General features: G+C 42.4%; 1 protein-coding gene across 1 annotated transcript in view; it reads right to left on the bottom strand.

Annotated features, from left to right (window-relative positions):
- The window catches only part of ADAM23 (ADAM metallopeptidase domain 23), a 176,564-nt gene that overhangs the window by 48,771 nt on the left and 107,090 nt on the right, over window positions 1–20,703 (bottom strand). The window contains exons 8-10 of the mRNA XM_018570527.1: window positions 20,068–20,150; window positions 16,114–16,179; window positions 10,050–10,121 (exon numbers count right to left, since the gene is read on the bottom strand). Coding sequence (XP_018426029.1) covers window positions 10,050–10,121; window positions 16,114–16,179; window positions 20,068–20,150 — 221 coding nt within the window. The remainder of the gene's footprint in view (window positions 1–10,049; window positions 10,122–16,113; window positions 16,180–20,067; window positions 20,151–20,703) is intronic.

Raw genomic sequence — 20,703 nt, forward strand, 5'->3', positions numbered from 1 at the left:
GACAATACTGTCAAGATCCATGCATCTGCGTGAGCGACAGCTGGCTCTGTCGATCTAGAGGCAAAGCCTGCTATGCCCTCCCCCATCCACTGGCAGTCACTGCTCTCTGCAGGGAGATGATCGGAAAGTGAACGAGCGACGCTAAGGCCTGGTTCACACCTGTACGTTTTGTAGCGCATTCAACGCTCTACGAACGCTCTACAAAACGCTCAAACATGAAAATCCCATTGTTTTCGATGGGTATGGTTCACACCTTGCCTTATTTCAGCCCGTCTGAACGCGCTACAAAACGGCCTACGACTGAAAAGGTACATGAGCTTCTTTGCGGCGTTTTTGTCGCGCGTTTCCATTGAGATACAGCCAAGTAGCCCTCGCTGAATTGCGGTAAAAACGCGCGTCACGAAATGCGCGACAAATAGTAGAAAGGCATCAAACGCGCATATTCGATACGCCTAGGTGTGAACAGAGCCTATGTGTTTGCTCACTTCCCGATCAGTAGAACCGAGGCGTGACACCTTCTTTGTCACAGGCCAGCTCTAACTATGAGGATGAGTGAAAATCACTTACCTCATAGTTCTCCTTTAAGTTTAACAAAGCATCAGATAAAGTGACTACAGACATAAAAGAATGCTCACCCAATCCAGTCCTATAGGACTTAGACAGCTTTATGAGTCTAGGAATCCTACCAAACCATGGCAGACATCCCCTGCCCAAGTCTATCAACCAGACTGGATTTTTTTCTCAGCTGATAACTGTTGTTTACCATTCTACCACTAGAAATATTTGCTAAGCTCTTTTTCTCCCTTTCCATTGGCACCTGTCCAATATGAATGAGCGAGTTTGTACTATGACCTTCATTAACTGTATTCATGCACTAGCAATTTTTCTTGGCCTGTACAACCAAACTGAAGTTTTTGGGGGTTTTTTGGTCAGTTTTATGTGTTTTTCTGCTTAATTTTGTTCACTTTTCTTACATTAGTTAATATCAATTTACTTGCATCAGTTACATTTAAGTTTATCAAACTGCACATTGTTATTTGCTGCTATACTAAATGAAGCCATAGGGTAAATGTATATTTTTATTTGTAGGGGATAACTTTAATATGTGTTTTTCATCAAAACTTGTATTCAAAACGCACTTTAAAATAAAACAGGTAGCTGAAATGTGTTTTGCTCAGACCACATAATGTATGGCAAACTGTCCAATAGTCTTATTACAGGCCAAAAATAATTGCAAAAGGCTAGGGGATATACCAAAGTAAAAACGCTTACGTAAACCTAGTATTAATTCCATGCTATATGATTTAAACTATTATCCTAACTCTCAAATTTTTTTATTAACTATGATTCTTAGGAAATGAAAATGAGCTACATATGTAATCCAAACAACTTGAAGGGAAAGAATCTTTCAATTAACACACTGGCTTTTGTCGATGCCCTTTGATAATGTCAATTGCTCCTAATAACCCTCATTCAAAACCGCTTTGAATTACAAAAGTGGAAGCACAAACAGAAAACCTCCAATCATACAGTTAGTGAGATTGACACGTGTGAGAACAAGAAGTTCTAACCTTATGTATCTAATTATTAGTACATCTCCCTGTTCACTAATGCAGATACTTTGGATTCCAAGTTCCTCACTTAGACACTTTATTTCTGCTATACTACTTAAAGAATATCTAAACCCAAAAATGTAAAGTGACTCAACTCTCCAGTTAAATCTTAGAAATTCATTCAAGTAACTTATTTGTTAACAAAAATGTAGCTTATTTGTGTATCACTCAGCTGTAGATCCTCAAATCATCTCTGAATTGGTGCTGACACTGTCCTTCCATCTGGAGGGTGGTGGCGACTTTTGTTCCCCATGGTCTCTGTGTGTGTTGTAAAGTAGCTACCACTTCAAACTCACTCCCGTGATGGACTACAATCTCAGCTTTAGTTTACTCAATTTGTAATGTTTAGTGTCACTATAAGATATTGCAGCTCCATTTTAAGATGTTATGGCTGCATTAGGTTTTATTTATGTTTTTCTTTTCTTCTTTTATGTGGTGATCCAGACAGCAAATCTATAATTTTTCTACTTCCTTTACCAGACCAAGCTGTCCAGCAAAAATGGCAGATAGAGGGTTAAACAAATCTTTTAACACTGACAGGGTGCTTACAATGGTCAGCTTTTATTCATTTCTGTAAAACCTTTATCCCATATGGAATAGAAAAACTGTTGTTGTAACTGCTTAAAAGATGTTAGCTGGAGCATGGATTTAATTTGTTAAGTAGGCCATACACTGAGTAAATATTAACCGGTTCTTAATGTACCGGCCGAAATTCACACAGTGGGTGCCCCTGTCAGCACCTTTCTACCCGAAGGTGCAGGTTGGAAAATCTTCGGCGGAATGGAGCTTCTATATAGAGTGCAGCCACCCTAAAGTAGGGTATACATGGGCAGATTTTCAAACGAACGTTTGTATGAAAAATGTAATTGAAAAATGATCAATAATGCCATCAAAGACTTGGCAATTGACGTTTATAATTTTGTTTGATTTTTATTTTCATTTAACATTTGATTTTAGAATGAATGGAGTTTCCCGAATGAAAACCACATTCACTGTTAGAATTTTGTTCGATCAAGAAAAAATGTCTAACACACTGAAAAGTGAAAATAATATTTTCTTTTTGTAAATAATTTCCAATGGACCTATTACGTATACAACCTTTTACTATTTTTGTGCACTGTACTTTTAAAATATATCTAAAGCCAAGAATGAAACATTCATATACTTCATCCTACCAGTCCTTAGATATGGTAGCTGCAATAGTTTGCATTTTTCAGGCAAATACATTTTGTGCAAGTACTGAAATATACATGTGATCCAGTCAGAAGCTTGTGTCCTTGTAACTTTCTGTGGACTGAACCAAATTCTCAAACAATGTTATCAGCTTTCTCAGCTACACTATGTTACCAAAAGTATTGGGATGCCTGCCTTTACACGCACATGAACTTTAATGGCATCCCAGTCTTAGGCTGTAGGGTTCAAAATTATGTTGGCCCAACCTTTGCAGCTATAACAGCTTCAACTCTTCTGGAAAGGCTATCCACAAGGTTTAAGAGTGTGTCTATGGGAATGTTTGACCCTTCTTCCAGAAGTGCATTGGTGAGGTCAGGTACTGATGTTGGACGAGAAGGCCTGGCTCGAAGTCTCCATTCTAATTCATCCCAAAGGTGTTCTACCAGGTTGATGTCAGCATTCTGTGCAGGCCAGTCAAGTTCCTCCACCCCAAACTCCCTCATCCCTGTCTTTATGGACCTTGCTTCGTGCACTGGTGCGCAGTCATGTTGGAACAGGAAGGAGCCATCCCCAAACTGTTCCACAAAGTTGGGAGCATGAAATTGTCCAAAATGTCTCGGTATGCTGATGCCTTAAGAGCTTCCTTCACTGGAACTAAGGGGCCAAGCCCAACCCCTGAAAAACAACCCCACACCATAATCCCCCCGCCACCAAACTTTACACTTGGCACAATGCAGTCAGGCAAGTACCGTTCTACGTCGCAGACACGTCTATCAGATTGCCAGACAGAGAAGCGTGATTCGTCACTCCAGAGAACACGTCTCCACTTCTCTAGAGTACAGTGGTGGCGTGTTTTACACCACTGCATCCAACGCTTTTCATTGCACTTGGTGATGTAATGCTTGGATGCAGCTGCTCGGCCATGGAAACCCATTCCATGAAGCTCTCTACACACTGGTCTTGTGCCAATCTGAAGGCTACACGAAGTTTGGAGGTCTGTAGCTATTGACTCTGCACACAGTTGGCGACGCCTGCATACTGTGGGCTTCAGCATGCGCTGACCCCATTCTGTCATTTAACGTGGCCTACCACTTTGTGGCTGAGTTGCTGTTGTTCCCAGTTGCTTCCACTTTGTTATAATACCACTAACAGGTGACCGTGGAATATTTAGTAGCAAGGATATTTCACGGCATACCTGAATCCAATGATTTGGAGGTGTGTCCCAATATTTGGTAATATAGTGTATCTTCTTTGACACTCAAATCAACCCCCCTCTATGGCATAGAGATGAGGAGAGGTGACTGTTTAAAGTTCAAATATGAATTGCATCCTAGGGTGACAGTGCTGAACCTCCATAGATACAGTAAGAAAAAAAGCCTGCAATATATCACATTTTTTGTCTTGGGGTTAGGTGTGCCTTAAGGCTTCATTCACACTATGTGTGAATATGCGTTTAGGGATTTATACAGCAGGAACGTACGTATTCCCGCATCAGGAATCCCAAAATACATATAGCCTCTTTCAACTTCAAGTGTTTATTCAAGTTAATAACCGGGTGACAGCCTCCACATGTGATATGATTAGATGCGGTTTAGAATAGATCACTGATAGTACCACTTACAGATGCGGCAGCTGTCGCCCGGTCATGAACTTAAACGGATGACAGCAGCTGCTGCTAAACGGAATATTTGGAATTCCTGCTGCAGGAACCCCAAAACGCACATTCACACGTAGTTTGAATGAAGCCTAAGAGTTTGAATAAATATAATGGGTTCTTGTATTAGGACTAGTCAAAAATATCTGATCATTGCTGACTGTCTACTCTCTCAACAGAGCAGAAAACGTTCACGCTATGACGATAGCTATTTTCATCAGTGAGGGCCAACGACAGCTCAAAATACTAGTTAGATGGCTGAAATTACCAATCGTTATGGAAAACAACACATGAGCTAAAGCTTAGTGAAGTGAGCCCACTAGATATATAAAATTGCATATAATGGTAGAATGTTCATTTTCAGCCATGAGTGATGTAAATAGCTTTCTATGTTGAGCATCTGGACAGTAAAAAAGACTTAGATTTGCTGCCTGATAAGGCTCACTGTACTCGTGTATATAATCTCTAGTCATACTGTTCCCGACAAGCCTAATAAACATAGAACTGTTCCAATAGATTACCATCTAGATTTATAGCTCTTCTTAAGCGTATAACATATTTCAGCAACATCAATATATTACTTTAAGCTTTGAACTACTTTCTATAATTTACCAATTCACAGAACTTATGTAAACACTGTTTATTTTATGTAATATGGCTGTAATTGACTCTGTTGTTGTCGCATTAGCTGTCCACTATCCGCTCACTTAGGAAAGCCAGGTGGCGCCGGTGTATATTTACTTTTAGGTGACTAGGAGCTCTTTCCAGTTGGTAGCTGATAGAAGTATATCAATAAAATTGTAATCTTTATTGCACTACTCCAAGATATACAGATACAATCTATTTGGCTCCAGAGAACGTTACAGAACAACCAATAATATGTACTATATACGGATACAACAATGCTGACACTTAGGGGTCTATTCACTAAGCTGCCGAAGGATCTAGCCGTAGCTTCGGCTGATCCTTCGGCTAGCTTCGGCCCCAGGACCCCTTCGGTTCACTATAGCCCGTACAGCTCCCGAAGTCGGCCAAGCGGCTCAGTCGAGCCGAAGGCATATGCTTCTGCTCAACTGAGCCGAGGTGAAAGCGACCGGCCGACAGCCTGTTACTGACTGCTGGGCGGAGCCAGCTGTCATCTCACGGCTGGCTCCGACCACTTGCACAGACAGATCAGCGTCCCTGGTTACCTGGGACGCTCCGGGAGTCTCCCGCTATTTGATAGCGGTTCCCGTCCGCCCGGGAGAGAAACACTTTCTCCGAGTAAACATTTCCCTGCTCTGTTGTCTTTTTTTTTTTCATCTGACATCGGAGCCGTTGGCTGCCGTCAGAATAAAAAAAAAACACACCATAGGAATGCATAGCTAGATTCCTATTGGCTATTTCAATTTCCAATAGCCAATAGCAAACTAGCTATTGCACCCGCCCACTGCTGCTGTCAATCAGCAGAGGGGACCTCAAGTTCTCCATCAGGTCCCCTCTAGTGATTGACAGCAGGAGAGGGCGGGTGCAATAGCTAGTTTGCTATTGGATATTGCAAAGTGAAATAGCCAATAGGAATCTAGCTGTGCATTCCTAGAGTTTTTTTTTTTTTATTTTGATGGCAGCAGAACCGCCCTGCCAATTGAAAACAGTTGGGCGGGGGTAGCTGTTACTGCTAGCTCTGCCCAATCATTTTCTATTTTATTTTTTCTACTTTTTTAACTGTTTTTCTATTCTGCTCAGTACCACAGAGGTACCGATCAGAACAGCCAAGCCGAATGCCGCATTCGGCTATTCACTCACTGCTGTTCGGCATCTATGAGAATAGACCGAACAGCAGCGAGTAGCCTGCCGAAGGTTCGGCTTAGCCGATCCAGATGTTGGATCGGTTGAGTCGAACTCCTTCTGCACTTCGGGTCGGCCGAACATGCTGAGCATGTTCGGCCGACCCCATGTTCGGCCGACCCGAAGCCACACGAAGCAATCCGATGTATGGCTGATTTCAGCTGATATACGGCTGAAATCAGCCGTACAAGCCTGAAGTGAATAGCCGAACATCTGCTCACTTCACTCCGGGTTGGTTGTTCACTTGGCTGCTTACAGCAGCTTAGTGAAAAGACCCCTTTGTGTTCAAAACTAACCTTTTAGTAGAACTAAAAAACGCTGGTCAAAAAAAGGACAATGATCAAAAAACCCCACTCACTACTAGTTGTGGCCAGTTACTTCTGACTACAATTGTTCTGTATTCTGACAAATTCTTTTTATCCCATGCCTTAGAGTAGCGTCAGCCTTAGATTTCTTCTAAAGCTGCATATTCAGTCTTTGGCTCATGCATAGAGCCCAGAGAGCAGGAGCAGATGGTATGGTGGCAAGTACAATTGCTCTATTTCTTTATCCTTTTTTCTTGATTTTATTTTACACATTTACAAGCTTAAAACAGGTAACTCATATTTTGATTTGTTGTTAGAATTTTATTACAGGGTGTGTTCATGGAACTAATTTTGAAGAGAATTCTGAATATTTTTCAATGAGAAAGCCCAGCACTGGCTGCTTACTTTCTGTTTTAGTTGAACAGAAAATCTATATGAACTATAGAAAAGCACAATTTATTTTAGAATAATCTGGAATCCGAGCCTTAAAAATTCAGCCTGGTGTGTTCCTTAATTCTGAGCACCACTATGTGATTTTCAAAGAGGCAATGTCAGGGATCCCAACCTGAAATAAGTAATTTAAGGGAGGTGCCCTTCTCATTTCAGGGAGGTGCTCTCTTTCAATCCCCCCTGTTCCCCCCAGGGGAGTGCAACAACAAGGAAGAGAGCACCCCCTGAAATGATGGCAGAAAGCAAAGAAGCTAATGCTTCCCTAGCTATCTTCTGTTTTTTTTTAGTACTCTCAAGCTGGCTATTGCACATGCTCTCTGCTGCTGTCAGTCAACAGAGGAGGACCTGATGAAGAACTTCAGATCCACCTCTGCTGATTGACAACAGCAGTGGACGGGTGCAATAGCTAGTCTGCTATTGGCTGTTGAAAATTGAAATAGCCAATAGCAATCTTGCTATTCATTCCTATGCCGGTTTTTTTTCTGACTGACGGCGGCCGGCAGCCCCGATGTCAGAAAAAGTAAAACCTTTCCGTGAGAAAATGTTTCTCTCCCGATTGTCCGGGAGCCGCTATCTAATAGCGGGAAACTCCCGAAACATCCGAGAGACTTGGTTGCGCAGCAGAGAATTGTGTAACAAGAGGGTGCAATTCTACCAAAAAAAGCCTCGTGAAAATATTCTGGCTCCTTGCATCTCAGTCTGGTGAACATGTAGACTAAAACCTAAAGTGACAATAAACTCAGAAGTTAAATCTCAAAAATGCATTCACGTACCATAACTAATAACAAAAATGTATCTTATTTGTGTATCAGTCAGCTGTAGATCCTCAAATCATCTCTGAAATTGTGCTGACACTGTCCTAGCCTACCTGAGCAGTGGCTACTTTTGTTTCCCGTGGTCCTTGTGTGTGTGTTGAAAAGTAGCCACAACTCCAAGCTCGCTCCTGTGATGGACTACAATCTCATGTTTAGTTTACTAATTTGTATTGCGGTTGTAGTCCATCACGGGAGCGAGTTTGAAGTGGTGGCTCCTTTATAACACACACAGGGACCATGAGGAAAAAAAGTACCCCCCCTCCAGAAGGAAGGACAGTGTCAGCACAATTTCAGAGATGATTTGAGGATCTACAGCTGACTGATACACAAATAAGCTAAATTTTTGTTAATAGTTACGGTACTTGAAGGCATTTTTAAGGGCCAGTTCACACCAATTACGGTGCGTTCCAGAGCGGTAACTGCTGGAACGCACTGTAATCGCACACTAAACTCCCACCTTCGTTCTGGGGCGGAAGGGGGCGTGGTGGTGCATTGAAGTCAATGACACTGCAGTCACGTCCCTCCCGCAGTGCGATCAGATGCATGGCGAAACAATGCCTGCATTCCAGCTTTAAAAAATGCAGCATGCACAATTGGTGTGAACTGGCCCTAAGATTTAACTCCTGAGTTTAGTGTCACTTTAAGGCAGTGGTTCTCAACCTGTGTAACCTCAGGACCCACATTTGTCCTTGGTCATTAGGTTACGACCCAATTGAACTGTGTACAACTGTGTCAAATGAATGGCAATGCGCCTCCCACACCAGAACGTGTAGAAGGTGTGATTGCGTGGTACAGTGCATTAATTGCACAGGACTGTTCAATGAATGTACTGTACTAGTGTGAACGGCAGCCCTCAAAAACACTGGCAGACTCACACAACCACAGACACAATCTCACATACACACTCCAAAATGTTTTTTGTTTTTCAAGATGCACCCAGTCTCCCTACCTTATAAGAACCGGGTCCTCAGCCTGGGGTCCAGTGTGGGCTGCTGTGCTGTGACAGAGCTCCATCCTTATGTGCATTGCTTGTACAACTCCCTTGCGCACCCTGTAGAGATGCCGGGAGCCAGAATGTGACATCACTCCACTCTAGGCACCTCTACAGGGCACGCGAGGAAGCTGTAAGCAATGCATGTATGTGGCCTTCACGGCCATAGTTCCAGCCCACCCCACCCCACCTCAAGCTGACACTCAGCACCGGGCAGCATATTTTGAATGGCTGCTTGGTGCGAGAACTGACACTGCTGAGCTAGGGGGAGGCTGAGAAGCCTCTCACCTAGAAAAGTGGAAGACACGTGGTGACCCACTGAACATGAGGTTGCTACCCACTTTTGGGTCACGACCCACCAGTTGAGAACGGTGGCTGCTCTATTACGGTGGCTGCTCTATTACTTCAGTACAACTGAAATGTTTCCTGGACTACAAAAACTATTCTTAGGTTGGATATACTGATGGACTTAATTTGGCCTTTAGGGCTGAACTTTATACAAACGCAAATACTGTATGCAGATGAAATACACCTAGAGCTGTTTAACTTGTCAATTTGTATTTCTGATTATCTAGTCCGTCTAGCCCCACAACACAGCCTTGTCTGACAGGGCAGGAGACCTGATTTTGTTGCTGCAGTTAAGTAAGAAGTAACAGTTACTGGTCTTCTCCCTCTCTCACCCTGTGACTGGACAGTTAATGGAGAATCAGCAGACTAATAAGCTTATCTGCTCTCTTCTCCTATCAGCATCCTTCTTGCACTGCAGCACCACTTATTGGCTCCTTGTGATGCATCTCCCTCCCCTGGTCTAAGCTCTGCTGAACTGCAAGATGCTGATACCAAGTCTTATTTATGTTACTGTCCTTACATTATACATTACTGGTATCATTTATGTTGACTGACCTGATCTATATGCAGCTGAACAGAAGCTAATTTGTGAATTCAAATACCTCCTTTGTAGTTGAGAATTAGTAGCTATTCAGGGTACACTTATTCAACTAGAGTGACAACCACCAGACTAAGCAGCATTAAAGAGAGACATCATCGTTGCTCCAATACTATTCTTATTGTAAATTGTTCTGTTGATTCAAACAATAAATCAAAGTGTAAATCCTGTTAAAAATCATGTGGGGTCCCCAACACTACAATCAGTGTGTCTTTCTCCTTTCATATGTTTCTGTGCTAAAGCAAACAATTTGACAACATATGCTATATACTTACTGAATCCACCATATTCACTATTGATTTTGCAAAATTGCTGGTATGTATGTGAGAAGAACGTTGTTTCTTATACTGAAAGAAAAGAAAATGCAAGGTAGGTTTGAGTTGAGCTCTATCATATGTGTTACACAGTCTAAGTATCTAGCTTTGTGTTTTATGTGAGTACATCCATTTACTTTAACGGATCAATACAACACTGCCACCTTCTGGTCATAAGAAAACATTACACCAGGACTTTGGAATAAACGCCTATGAGGATGACATACAAAATGTTGACGGGCGTCGAATATTGTCTTTGCTATTTGATTGCAAGGTCATACATTTGACCAAAAAAAGACCTGCTTTGCCTGCAGTTTAAACACACCTCAATAGGACATGCGGTGTACAAAGAAACACAGCGCAATGGAAAGTGTGAAAATATTATTGCTACACAGTATGCACATACATGCATACACATGACTGATCGCACAGCCCCCCACACTCTCTCTCTCCCCCACCCCACCCCCCACCTGTCCAGTTTTCAACCGGACAGTACGGTTTTGGCATCTTGTGTACAGGTTTATGGCCACCTCAGCCCCATACACAAGATGTCACAAGTTCAGGCAGACAGGGGCAGCCCCTGGGTCCTAGAGAGGAATGCGTGAAGGAGGACCTTCTGCTGTGTTGTGTGAGCACAATCCCGGCAGAGCGTGCGGCTGTCTGTGAGGCTAGAGATACGTGTTTTAAGGGGTTAATCCGGGCCGGTAATAGTGTGTTATACAGACAGTGCCCGATAGTCTCTGAACTGTCAGAGCGCTGGCTCCTGTCCCGTTGGAGCTGCGGGGGGGGGGAGGGGGCAATAAAGTGAGTGTGTGTAATTCTTAGGCTGATTTTACCTCTTGCTGTGACAACCTGTAAATAATAGGGTGACCAGATTCCCTTGAAAGAAGTTTCTGCATAAATCATGGACACAGGAATCTGGTCACCTTATTCTTTACAGGTTCTCACAGCAATAGCTAAAATCAGCATAAGATTCATAGGTATTTTTCGTGGCTTCCTGACCAATGTGACGCCGGCATCTAAATAATCAGGAAGCCAGGAGGCGGGTCGTACATCATGGCTCGCTTCCCGGCCTCCTGATTGGTCAGGAAGCCAAGCTGCCTAGAAAAATGTGACGCTGGCTTTCAAGTTAATCAGCAAGCCAGGCTGCCTAGAAAAAATGTAACCCAACTTCCTAACCAACCAGGAAGCCGGAAGGCAGGTCATGACGTGCTGTCCGGACTTCCTGATTGGCTAGGAAGCTGGCTTCACTTGTTGGTAGGCAGCCTGGCTTCCTAACCAATCAGGAAGCCGGGAGGCTCGTCATGATGTGCCGTCCAGCTTCCTGATTGGCTAGGAAGCTGGATTCACTTTTTTCTAGGCAGCCTGGCTTCCTGACCAATCAGAAAGCCGGGACGTGAGTCATGACGTTCCGCCCACCTTCCTGATTGTTCAGGAAGCCAGGCTGCCTAGAAAAAAGTGGTTAGGAAGCAGGCTTCAATCAGGAGGCGGGTTTACATCATGACTCACCGCCCGTCTTCTTGATTGGTCAGGAAGCCAGCCAGCCTCTGAAGTCGGTGTTCTTTCACTGGAACACCGGCTTCACAGGCAATCAGGAAGCCGGGCAATGGGTCATGATCCGCCGCCCGACTTCCTGATAAGTCGGGCGGCAGGTCATGACCCATTGCACTGGTATCGGCATTTGGTATCGACGAGTACCGAAAATATTGGTACTCGTACCCTATACTGAAAAAATGGTAATTTGCACTAACATGGAATCTTGGTGCTGTTGACATCTGTATATGAGTTCTTTTGTGAGCGGTGCCCTCCGCAGTCATTGCGAGCACCCGTTACTTTTGGGATATTCGGTAAAGAGTGCGACAAGGTATATGGATACTGCTTTGTATAGTACATATCTGGGGTCCTGTGGCACACTGGCATCTTAGGGGGGGCATCGTTTTACGTACAGACAGGGGCGTATCTCCTGCTGGGTAACAAGGCGTTTGCCTTGGGCGGCAGATTTCAGGGGGGCGGCATTTTTGCTCACTCAGGCATCCGGGTGGAGGAGGCGTCAGTGTCAAAGGACGGAGTCCGCAAGGAGGCAGAGAAAAGCGGCAAGTAGGCGGCGGTGGAAGAGGTAGAGGAGACGGAGCAGCAGGAGGGGGCGGGGCGAGGCCGGGACGACAACAGATCAGGAAGGGGCGGGGCCAGGGCGCCGTAGGAAACAGCTGCATGCGTGACAGAACACCGGGTCACTGAAGAGCCGCCGTGGTACGGAGGAGGCCGGGTCCTGCAGCACCAGTCCAGCAGTGGAGGAGGCCGGGGACCAAGCAGCAGGTAAGATGATCACACTGCTGCTAAAGGGACCCTGCAGAGCCCAGCATGGATTCTGCACAGCCCATCTGAGAGTCTCGGGTGGGCTGTACAGGATCTGTAGTGGGCTCTGAGGGGTCTATGTTGGGCAGAGCCCACCACACATCCTGCACCGGTCTGCAGGGTCTCGGGGGGGTGTGCATGATCTGTGGTGGGCTCTGCAGGGTCTCGGGGGCTTTGCAGGATCTGTGGTGGGCCTTATGCCAGAGCCCACCACAGATCCTGCACAGCCCCCATGAGAACCTGCGGATTTAGTGAAGGGGGGGGGTTTGGGGGGCGCCCTTGTTTCGTCTTGCCTAGGGCGGCCCCAAACCAGAATACACCACTGCGTACAGATTCTATATCTGGGGACCTGTGGCACACTGGCATCTTTGTGATTACCTCCAATGTTATTTAATCACAAAATACATGCATAGTGTACTTTACCAAAAAATTGCCGCAAGGCGCTACAGTGTTCGGGTTTGGCTTGAAGAAAAGGTGGCAACCCTAACACACACACACACACACATACCTGAACGCATGGAGACACACACACACATAACTTAACGTACGGACACACACACACACAACTGAAAGCACAGAGACACACACACAACTGAACGCATGGAGACACACACATTCATGTACACAAACAACCGAATGTACAGCGACACATACACAATGCACACACACACACAACTGAACGCACGGAAACACACACGCACACTATGGATTTGCCTAGATTTTAAATTTTATACCAGGATCATTTATACTCTGATCCTCAGCGGTTCAGCTGTGAGTATTTTCTGCCATCTAGTGGACAAACTGCAGTAAACATAATTCCATTAGTTGTCAACAATTTTGAAATGCTGTTTGTTATGAAAACAAGTCATTTCCAGAACCTGAAAGTCACAAATGTATACAAATAACAAACACGTTCATTTGTTACATAATATTATATCATTCATGGCAAAGATATCAAACGTTATGAAAGTTTTGAATCCCGGGTTAAAATCCTGGTCAGGACACTATCTGCAAGGAGCTTGCATGTTCTCCCTGTCCTTGCGTGGGTTTCCTCTGCGTATTCTGGTTTCCTCCAACACTCCAAAGAAGGTTGATTGGCTATTGTCTAAATTGACCCTCGTATATGTATGTGAGATAGGAACCTTAGATTGTAAGCTCCTTGTGTATGTAACACACTCAGTATATCAGTGTTACATACACAAAGTATATTAGTGTTATACACACACAGTATATCAGTGTTACACACATACAGTATATCAGTGTTACATACACAAAGTATATTAGTGTTATACACACACAGTATATCAGTGTTACACACACAAAGTATAATAGTGCAACACACACAGTATATACGCATTATACACACACACACACACACACACACACACAGTATATCAGTGTTACATACACACAGTATATCAGTGTTATACACACAAACAGTATATCAGTGTTACATACACACAGTATATTAGTGTTATATACACATAGTGTATCAGTGTTACATACACACAGTATATCAGTGTTATATACATACAGTATATCAGTGTTACATACACACAGTATATAATTGTTACATACACACAGTATATCAGTGTTATACACACACACACACACACACACACACACAGTATATCAGTGTTATACACACAAAAAGTATATCAGTGTTACATACACACAGTATATTAGTGTTATATACACATAGTATATCAGTGTTACATACACACAGTATATCAGTGTTATATATACACAGTATATCAGTGTTACATACACACAGTATATCATTGTTACATACACACAGTATATCAGTGTTATACACACAAACAGTATATCAGTGTTATACACACACACGTACAGTATATCAGTGTTACATACACACAGTATATCAGTGTTATACACACAAACAGTATATGAGTGTTACATACACACAGTATATCAGTGTTATACACACACACGCACAGTATATCAGTGTTATACACACACAGTATATCAGTGTTATACACACACACACACACCCACATGATATCAGTGTTACACACATACACACACACACACACGATATTAGTGTTATACACACACACAGAATAGCAGTGTTACACACATACAGTATATCAATGTTGCACACATACATCAGTGTTGCACAGTGTTTGCGTCCAAGACCTCCCCCAGCATTCAGAAGTGGACAGAAGTTCACCTCTATCCAGACCTTCTGTGTCTCCCATGCTGTTGCAGCCACCTTGTGCTAATTATTATAAGCTAGAACTCTGACATGAAGGTGGGACTGAGAACTCCAATATATAGGGGGGTTTCTGATATGAAAGGAGGAGATTCTGGTGTGAAAGGGGGCTCCTGATGGAAAGAAGGGGTTCCGATGGGAAGAGGGGAACTCTACATCCTTTTCTTGGGCGGAATTCCCCCCTCAAAATCCATGCCAGACTCCTTATCTAGGATAAAGGTCTAGTATAGATTATGGGGGTAACCACACACGTTTTACATTTTAGACTGAGGTGTTTCAAAATTTGTCATACTTTTAAAGGGTGCCATGATTGAGAAAAGGTTGAGAAACGCTGCTTTAAGACCCTAACATAGACAAAGCAAGCAGATACAAAGTTCTGACTTTACTCTGTTACTTTGTTTCAACTCTGAAAGTGACTGAAAGTACAAAGCCAGATCAGTCTCTCTCTTGTTCAGGAGGAGGTCAGTGATGGCAGCCTTTATGTTTCTTCAAGAAAGGTAAATTTAAACGCAGTAAAGTGTGTGCTCAATATAGACATGAATATTGGGAGGATGAAGAAAGTCAGACGGGTATGGATAGAGGCTATAATGTGGCATGTGGATGGACCTAAGCACTTCTTTTTATCTACCGCAGGGATATCTACATGCCTGGAGTTCTGAATCGGGCTTAGGTGTCACACACACATCAACACTATGCAGGGGTCACTGTAACACTGTATTACACAGAACTAGCAATGACATAAAGCTATGCTTACACCAGGGCAGGACAAATTAATATGGAATTCAGGAGCCTGTCTGTCCAATTCAGGAGCCAGCAGGATTTTTTTTCAAAAGCCAGCTCCATTGACAGCTATTGAAAACCTAAAAAGTTAGGTGCTGGCTGTAATTTTTAAGGAGCATTCGCTACCTGACTGCTGGGATTTGTCCAGATACATTCAATTCCGAAATAGGTCATAGAAATAGAAATGTTACAAATGTGGGTAATAATGAAAATCAGTCACTTCATGTTTTGTGTAAAAAAAAAAATATATATATATATATACACACACACATGTATATTTTTAAGCACCTTTATAAAGTTATACAAAATAGTTGGAAGGCCACCAAAAATCGTTTCGCTACATCCAGGGGTGTCCCCATAATTAGGCAGGCATCTTGTGAGGGAGGCGTGTCAAGCAGAGCGGCATGCACAATGTTTGCAGTGTGCTTGCCACCACCCTTTCGGCCAGAGCGTCCCAGATTGGTAAAAGCCATACACATCTCCCTGCCCAGCTCTTAGCAATCTGGGGCGAATCTCACCGAGCCGTAACGTCACTGGTTTCCAGGATCTTGGTGGGACGTCGCGTCCCCGCCACCTCAGGCGGCAAGAAAAGCTAGGGACACCCCTGACTACATCACCTCTGGAAATGTAAAGCACCGCAAGAACAAAATAGCTTACCATTTGATGGTCATTCACAATCATAAGTTCAATATATTTCATCTCCTCAAATACACCACCACGTGCCTGTAAAGTAAATACAACACATGTAATCTAAACACATTGAAAGATCACAAGTAGCCTTAAGTCATGAAAGTATCGGGACCACTAATGCAAAGTTGTACAGCTTTATATTTTATATACTGTATATATTTGTTCTATCAGTTGAAGGAGGCAGAAATCCTGTTAGGGGAAAGAACACATTGAGGTTGATTTATTAAAAGCAGTAGAGACTGTTTACTTGGTCTCCTCAATTAACATCTCACAGAGCCCCATACTTAACACCTGCCAGAAGGTAATTGAATTTTAAGGGAAGATAGCAAGTACACTTTGTGTATTTCCTTTTGCATCCAACATAATAAAAAAAACTGATGTATTAAAGTTTATGTCAGGGCAAAATTTAAAAACAATCTGTACAATGTAAAATTATAATAAAAATATATTTGAGAATAAAAATATGAATGGCACCACAACACAACAATGCATGTTACGTGTTGCATTACCGCAATACAAAAGTGTGAATTCGATCTAAGGAAGATGTATCCTACTGCTATGCATGCAAGGGTCAATGTTAATTCTCATGTAATGTGCAGGAATAGAACTGGCTTAGCTCTGTTCACTCAACTTGGAACTTGTGAGTAGATAGATAACCCATATATAGTAAACCTTATTGAGGCCAGATGATAACCCCCACACATTGTCAGAAGATCTAATTTCCAAAAAATGTTTTCCGGGGATACAGCACAGCCCCCAAAGCTTACTGTATCAGCTAAAGCCACCAAACATTTCTGGATCACACCCATACATTTTAATCTTACTTTACTGATTATAAATGCAGTGCAATGTAAAGTCAGAACAAAGACCAGAAGATATGAAAGCCCAGGATGAAGACAAGCAGGCTAACATTTCCTGCTGGAATACACCCTTTACATTTTATTTCTAGGACACTGCTGACCACACACAGTAAAACCAGGCTAATTGTTCTACATGTGTAGTAACAAAAGAGAATCAAACTGAAATGAATAAGATTATTTTCATTTGGCAGATGACAATTAATCTGCCGTTGTATGTATAGTCTGCCAGCAGCCCACAGTAAGATCCAGTAGCTCAGTTTAAGCCTGATTTACCAATCGGCCAAACTGGAAACAGCTCATGCTCTTTGGCATTCAGGCAAAGTGACAGAACTTGTAAAACAATGGCCACTATATACAGGGGAACAATGCAGTGCATGAGTGATCTGAAAATCAAAGTCAAGACATAAAGTTTTGTAACCCTTGTAACCTATATTCTAAATGTACTTAGTTCTAGCCAACCTGTGACAATGAAACTGTCACAGGTCGGCTCAGTAGATCGGGAGGTGAGCGAACACATACCGGCGTTCGCTCACCTCTCGAATCAGCTCGCTGTATACTGCGGCGTCTCAGTATACGGTGAGCTACAGCTCGCGGTATACTGAGCCTAGGGTGACGGGAGGACGCTAGTTTGTGTCCTCCCGTTACCTTAAGGAGAATTATGGGGAAAAGCCTTAACCCCATAGTTCTCCTTTAAAGATGACTACTTTCATGATTATATGCATGATTATATGCTGTTCCAACATCTGACTACTTTTTATTGGACGAAAAATATATACCGACTATGTAAAATACAGCAAGGATAAATGAAGAGGTTTTGAAACCAGTATTATTTAGAATGTGTATATGTATTCTCTAACAGTTCACCAGATAATGATAAGAGGTTCTTTGCAACTACTGTATATAGTTTCTAAATTGTATGTTTTATTATGTATACTCACACTGACAGTCCTTTTCCGTCTCCTTCTCACCCATTGTGTTTGCGCAAAAAATGACTGTTGGCTGCTGACTTCCCTCTCAGAATCTGCCAAGAACATTAACATAAATTTTAGCAAAAAGCTTTAATGTACTTAAATCTGTAACCATTTAAACCATTTTTAAATATGTTTAAACTATTTAGCAATTAAAAAAGTAAAATACACACTTTGAGAGGTTTTTCCCTATTTAGTTTTTATAGCCCTGTACAGACTCAACCTTTAAATTAATATTAGTGGGAAACTTTGGAATGGCACAGTATATTGGGTTTTAATAGCCTGATGCAATAGTTTTTGAACATAGGCGTGCAGCCTATTGCATTAGGATGTGCACACAAAAGTACAAACACATGCGAGTGTGTGTATATATATATAAGTTTGTAGGCAAATTAGCTATAATTATCTATAATTTTGCGCTGAAGTTGCTAGAGGGCCAGACCATTATAAATAGGGAAGCAGGTTGTTTACCATGACAGTAGAAGTGATTTTTTTCTGAAGATATGGGATGATTGTTGGCGCTCGGAGCCATGGAGCGAGTATCAGCAAAACAGCAGAATTTGTTAAATTTTCAAGAGCAGCTGTTGTTAAAGTGTTTAAAGACTGGACTGTCAGCCACAACTCTGGGTCTGAACGTGCGAATTGTGGCCGTCAGCAACTAGTCAATGTTAGGGCAGAACGGAGAGTGGCACAACTGGTACAAGACAACAGAAGGGCAACAGTGCAGTGTCAGATTCCTCGCATCACCTTTCAACATCTCGTGGAGTCACGAGCTGCCTGGCTCTTTCAACCTCGTCCCACAAATGCTCAATTTGATTGAGATCTGGTGATAGTGGGGGCCACCTAAACAAGATAAATTCTCCCTCATGTTCTTGAAACCACTCCTGCACAATACGAGCACAGTGGCATGGCGCATTGTCTTGTTGGAAGAAGCCATCTCCATTGGGATACGCCATAAACATGATAGGATGAACTTGATCAGCAACGATACTTTGGTATGTTGTTCTATTCAGATGTTGTTCCACACGAATTAAAGGGCCCAAATCATGCCAGGAAAACATGCCCCAAACCATAACACTGCCCCCACCAGCTTGAAGGGTTGTACTCATGCATGTGGGGTGCATGCTTTCATAATGCAGTGCAATGTAAAGTCAGAACAAAGACCAGAAGATATGAAAGCCCAGGATGAAGACAAGCAGGCTAACATTTCCTGCTGGAATACACCCTTTACATTTTATTTCTAGGACACTGCTGACCACACACAGTAAAACCAGGCTAATTGTTCTACATGTGTAGTAACAAAAGAGAATCAAACTGAAATGAATAAGATTATTTTCATTTGGCAGATGACAATTAATCTGCCGTTGTATGTATAGTCTGCCAGCAGCCCACAGTAAGATCCAGTAGCTCAGTTTAAGCCTGATTTACCAATCGGCCAAACTGGAAACAGCTCATGCTCTTTGGCATTCAGGCAAAGTGACAGAACTTGTAAAACAATGGCCACTATATACAGGGGAACAATGCAGTGCATGAGTGATCTGAAAATCAAAGTCAAGACATAAAGTTTTGTAACCCTTGTAACCTATATTCTAAATGTACTTAGTTCTAGCCAACCTGTGACAATGAAACTGTCACAGGTCGGCTCAGTAGATCGGGAGGTGAGCGAACACATACCGGCGTTCGCTCACCTCTCGAATCAGCTCGCTGTATACTGCGGCGTCTCAGTATACGGTGAGCTACAGCTCGCGGTATACTGAGCCTAGGGTGACGGGAGGACGCTAGTTTGTGTCCTCCCGTTACCTTAAGGAGAATTATGGGGAAAAGCCTTAACCCCATAGTTCTCCTTTAAAGATGACTACTTTCATGATTATATGCATGATTATATGCTGTTCCAACATCTGACTACTTTTTATTGGACGAAAAATATATACCGACTATGTAAAATACAGCAAGGATAAATGAAGAGGTTTTGAAACCAGTATTATTTAGAATGTGTATATGTATTCTCTAACAGTTCACCAGATAATGATAAGAGGTTCTTTGCAACTACTGTATATAGTTTCTAAATTGTATGTTTTATTATGTATACTCACACTGACAGTCCTTTTCCGTCTCCTTCTCACCCATTGTGTTTGCGCAAAAAATGACTGTTGGCTGCTGACTTCCCTCTCAGAATCTGCCAAGAACATTAACATAAATTTTAGCAAAAAGCTTTAATGTACTTAAATCTGTAACCATTTAAACCATTTTTAAATATGTTTAAACTATTTAGCAATTAAAAAAGTAAAATACACACTTTGAGAGGTTTTTCCCTATTTAGTTTTTATAGCCCTGTACAGACTCAACCTTTAAATTAATATTAGTGGGAAACTTTGGAATGGCACAGTATATTGGGTTTTAATAGCCTGATGCAATAGTTTTTGAACATAGGCGTGCAGCCTATTGCATTAGGATGTGCACACAAAAGTACAAACACATGCGAGTGTGTGTATATATATATAAGTTTGTAGGCAAATTAGCTATAATTATCTATAATTTTGCGCTGAAGTTGCTAGAGGGCCAGACCATTATAAATAGGGAAGCAGGTTGTTTACCATGACAGTAGAAGTGATTTTTTTCTGAAGATATGGGATGATTGTTGGCGCTCGGAGCCATGGAGCGAGTATCAGCAAAACAGCAGAATTTGTTAAATTTTCAAGAGCAGCTGTTGTTAAAGTGTTTAAAGACTG

Source organism: Nanorana parkeri, unplaced genomic scaffold (assembly GCF_000935625.1).
Source record: "Nanorana parkeri isolate BGI_ZX_2015 unplaced genomic scaffold, ASM93562v1 scaffold1548, whole genome shotgun sequence".
In the NCBI taxonomy this organism is placed as follows: domain Eukaryota; kingdom Metazoa; phylum Chordata; class Amphibia; order Anura; family Dicroglossidae; genus Nanorana; species Nanorana parkeri.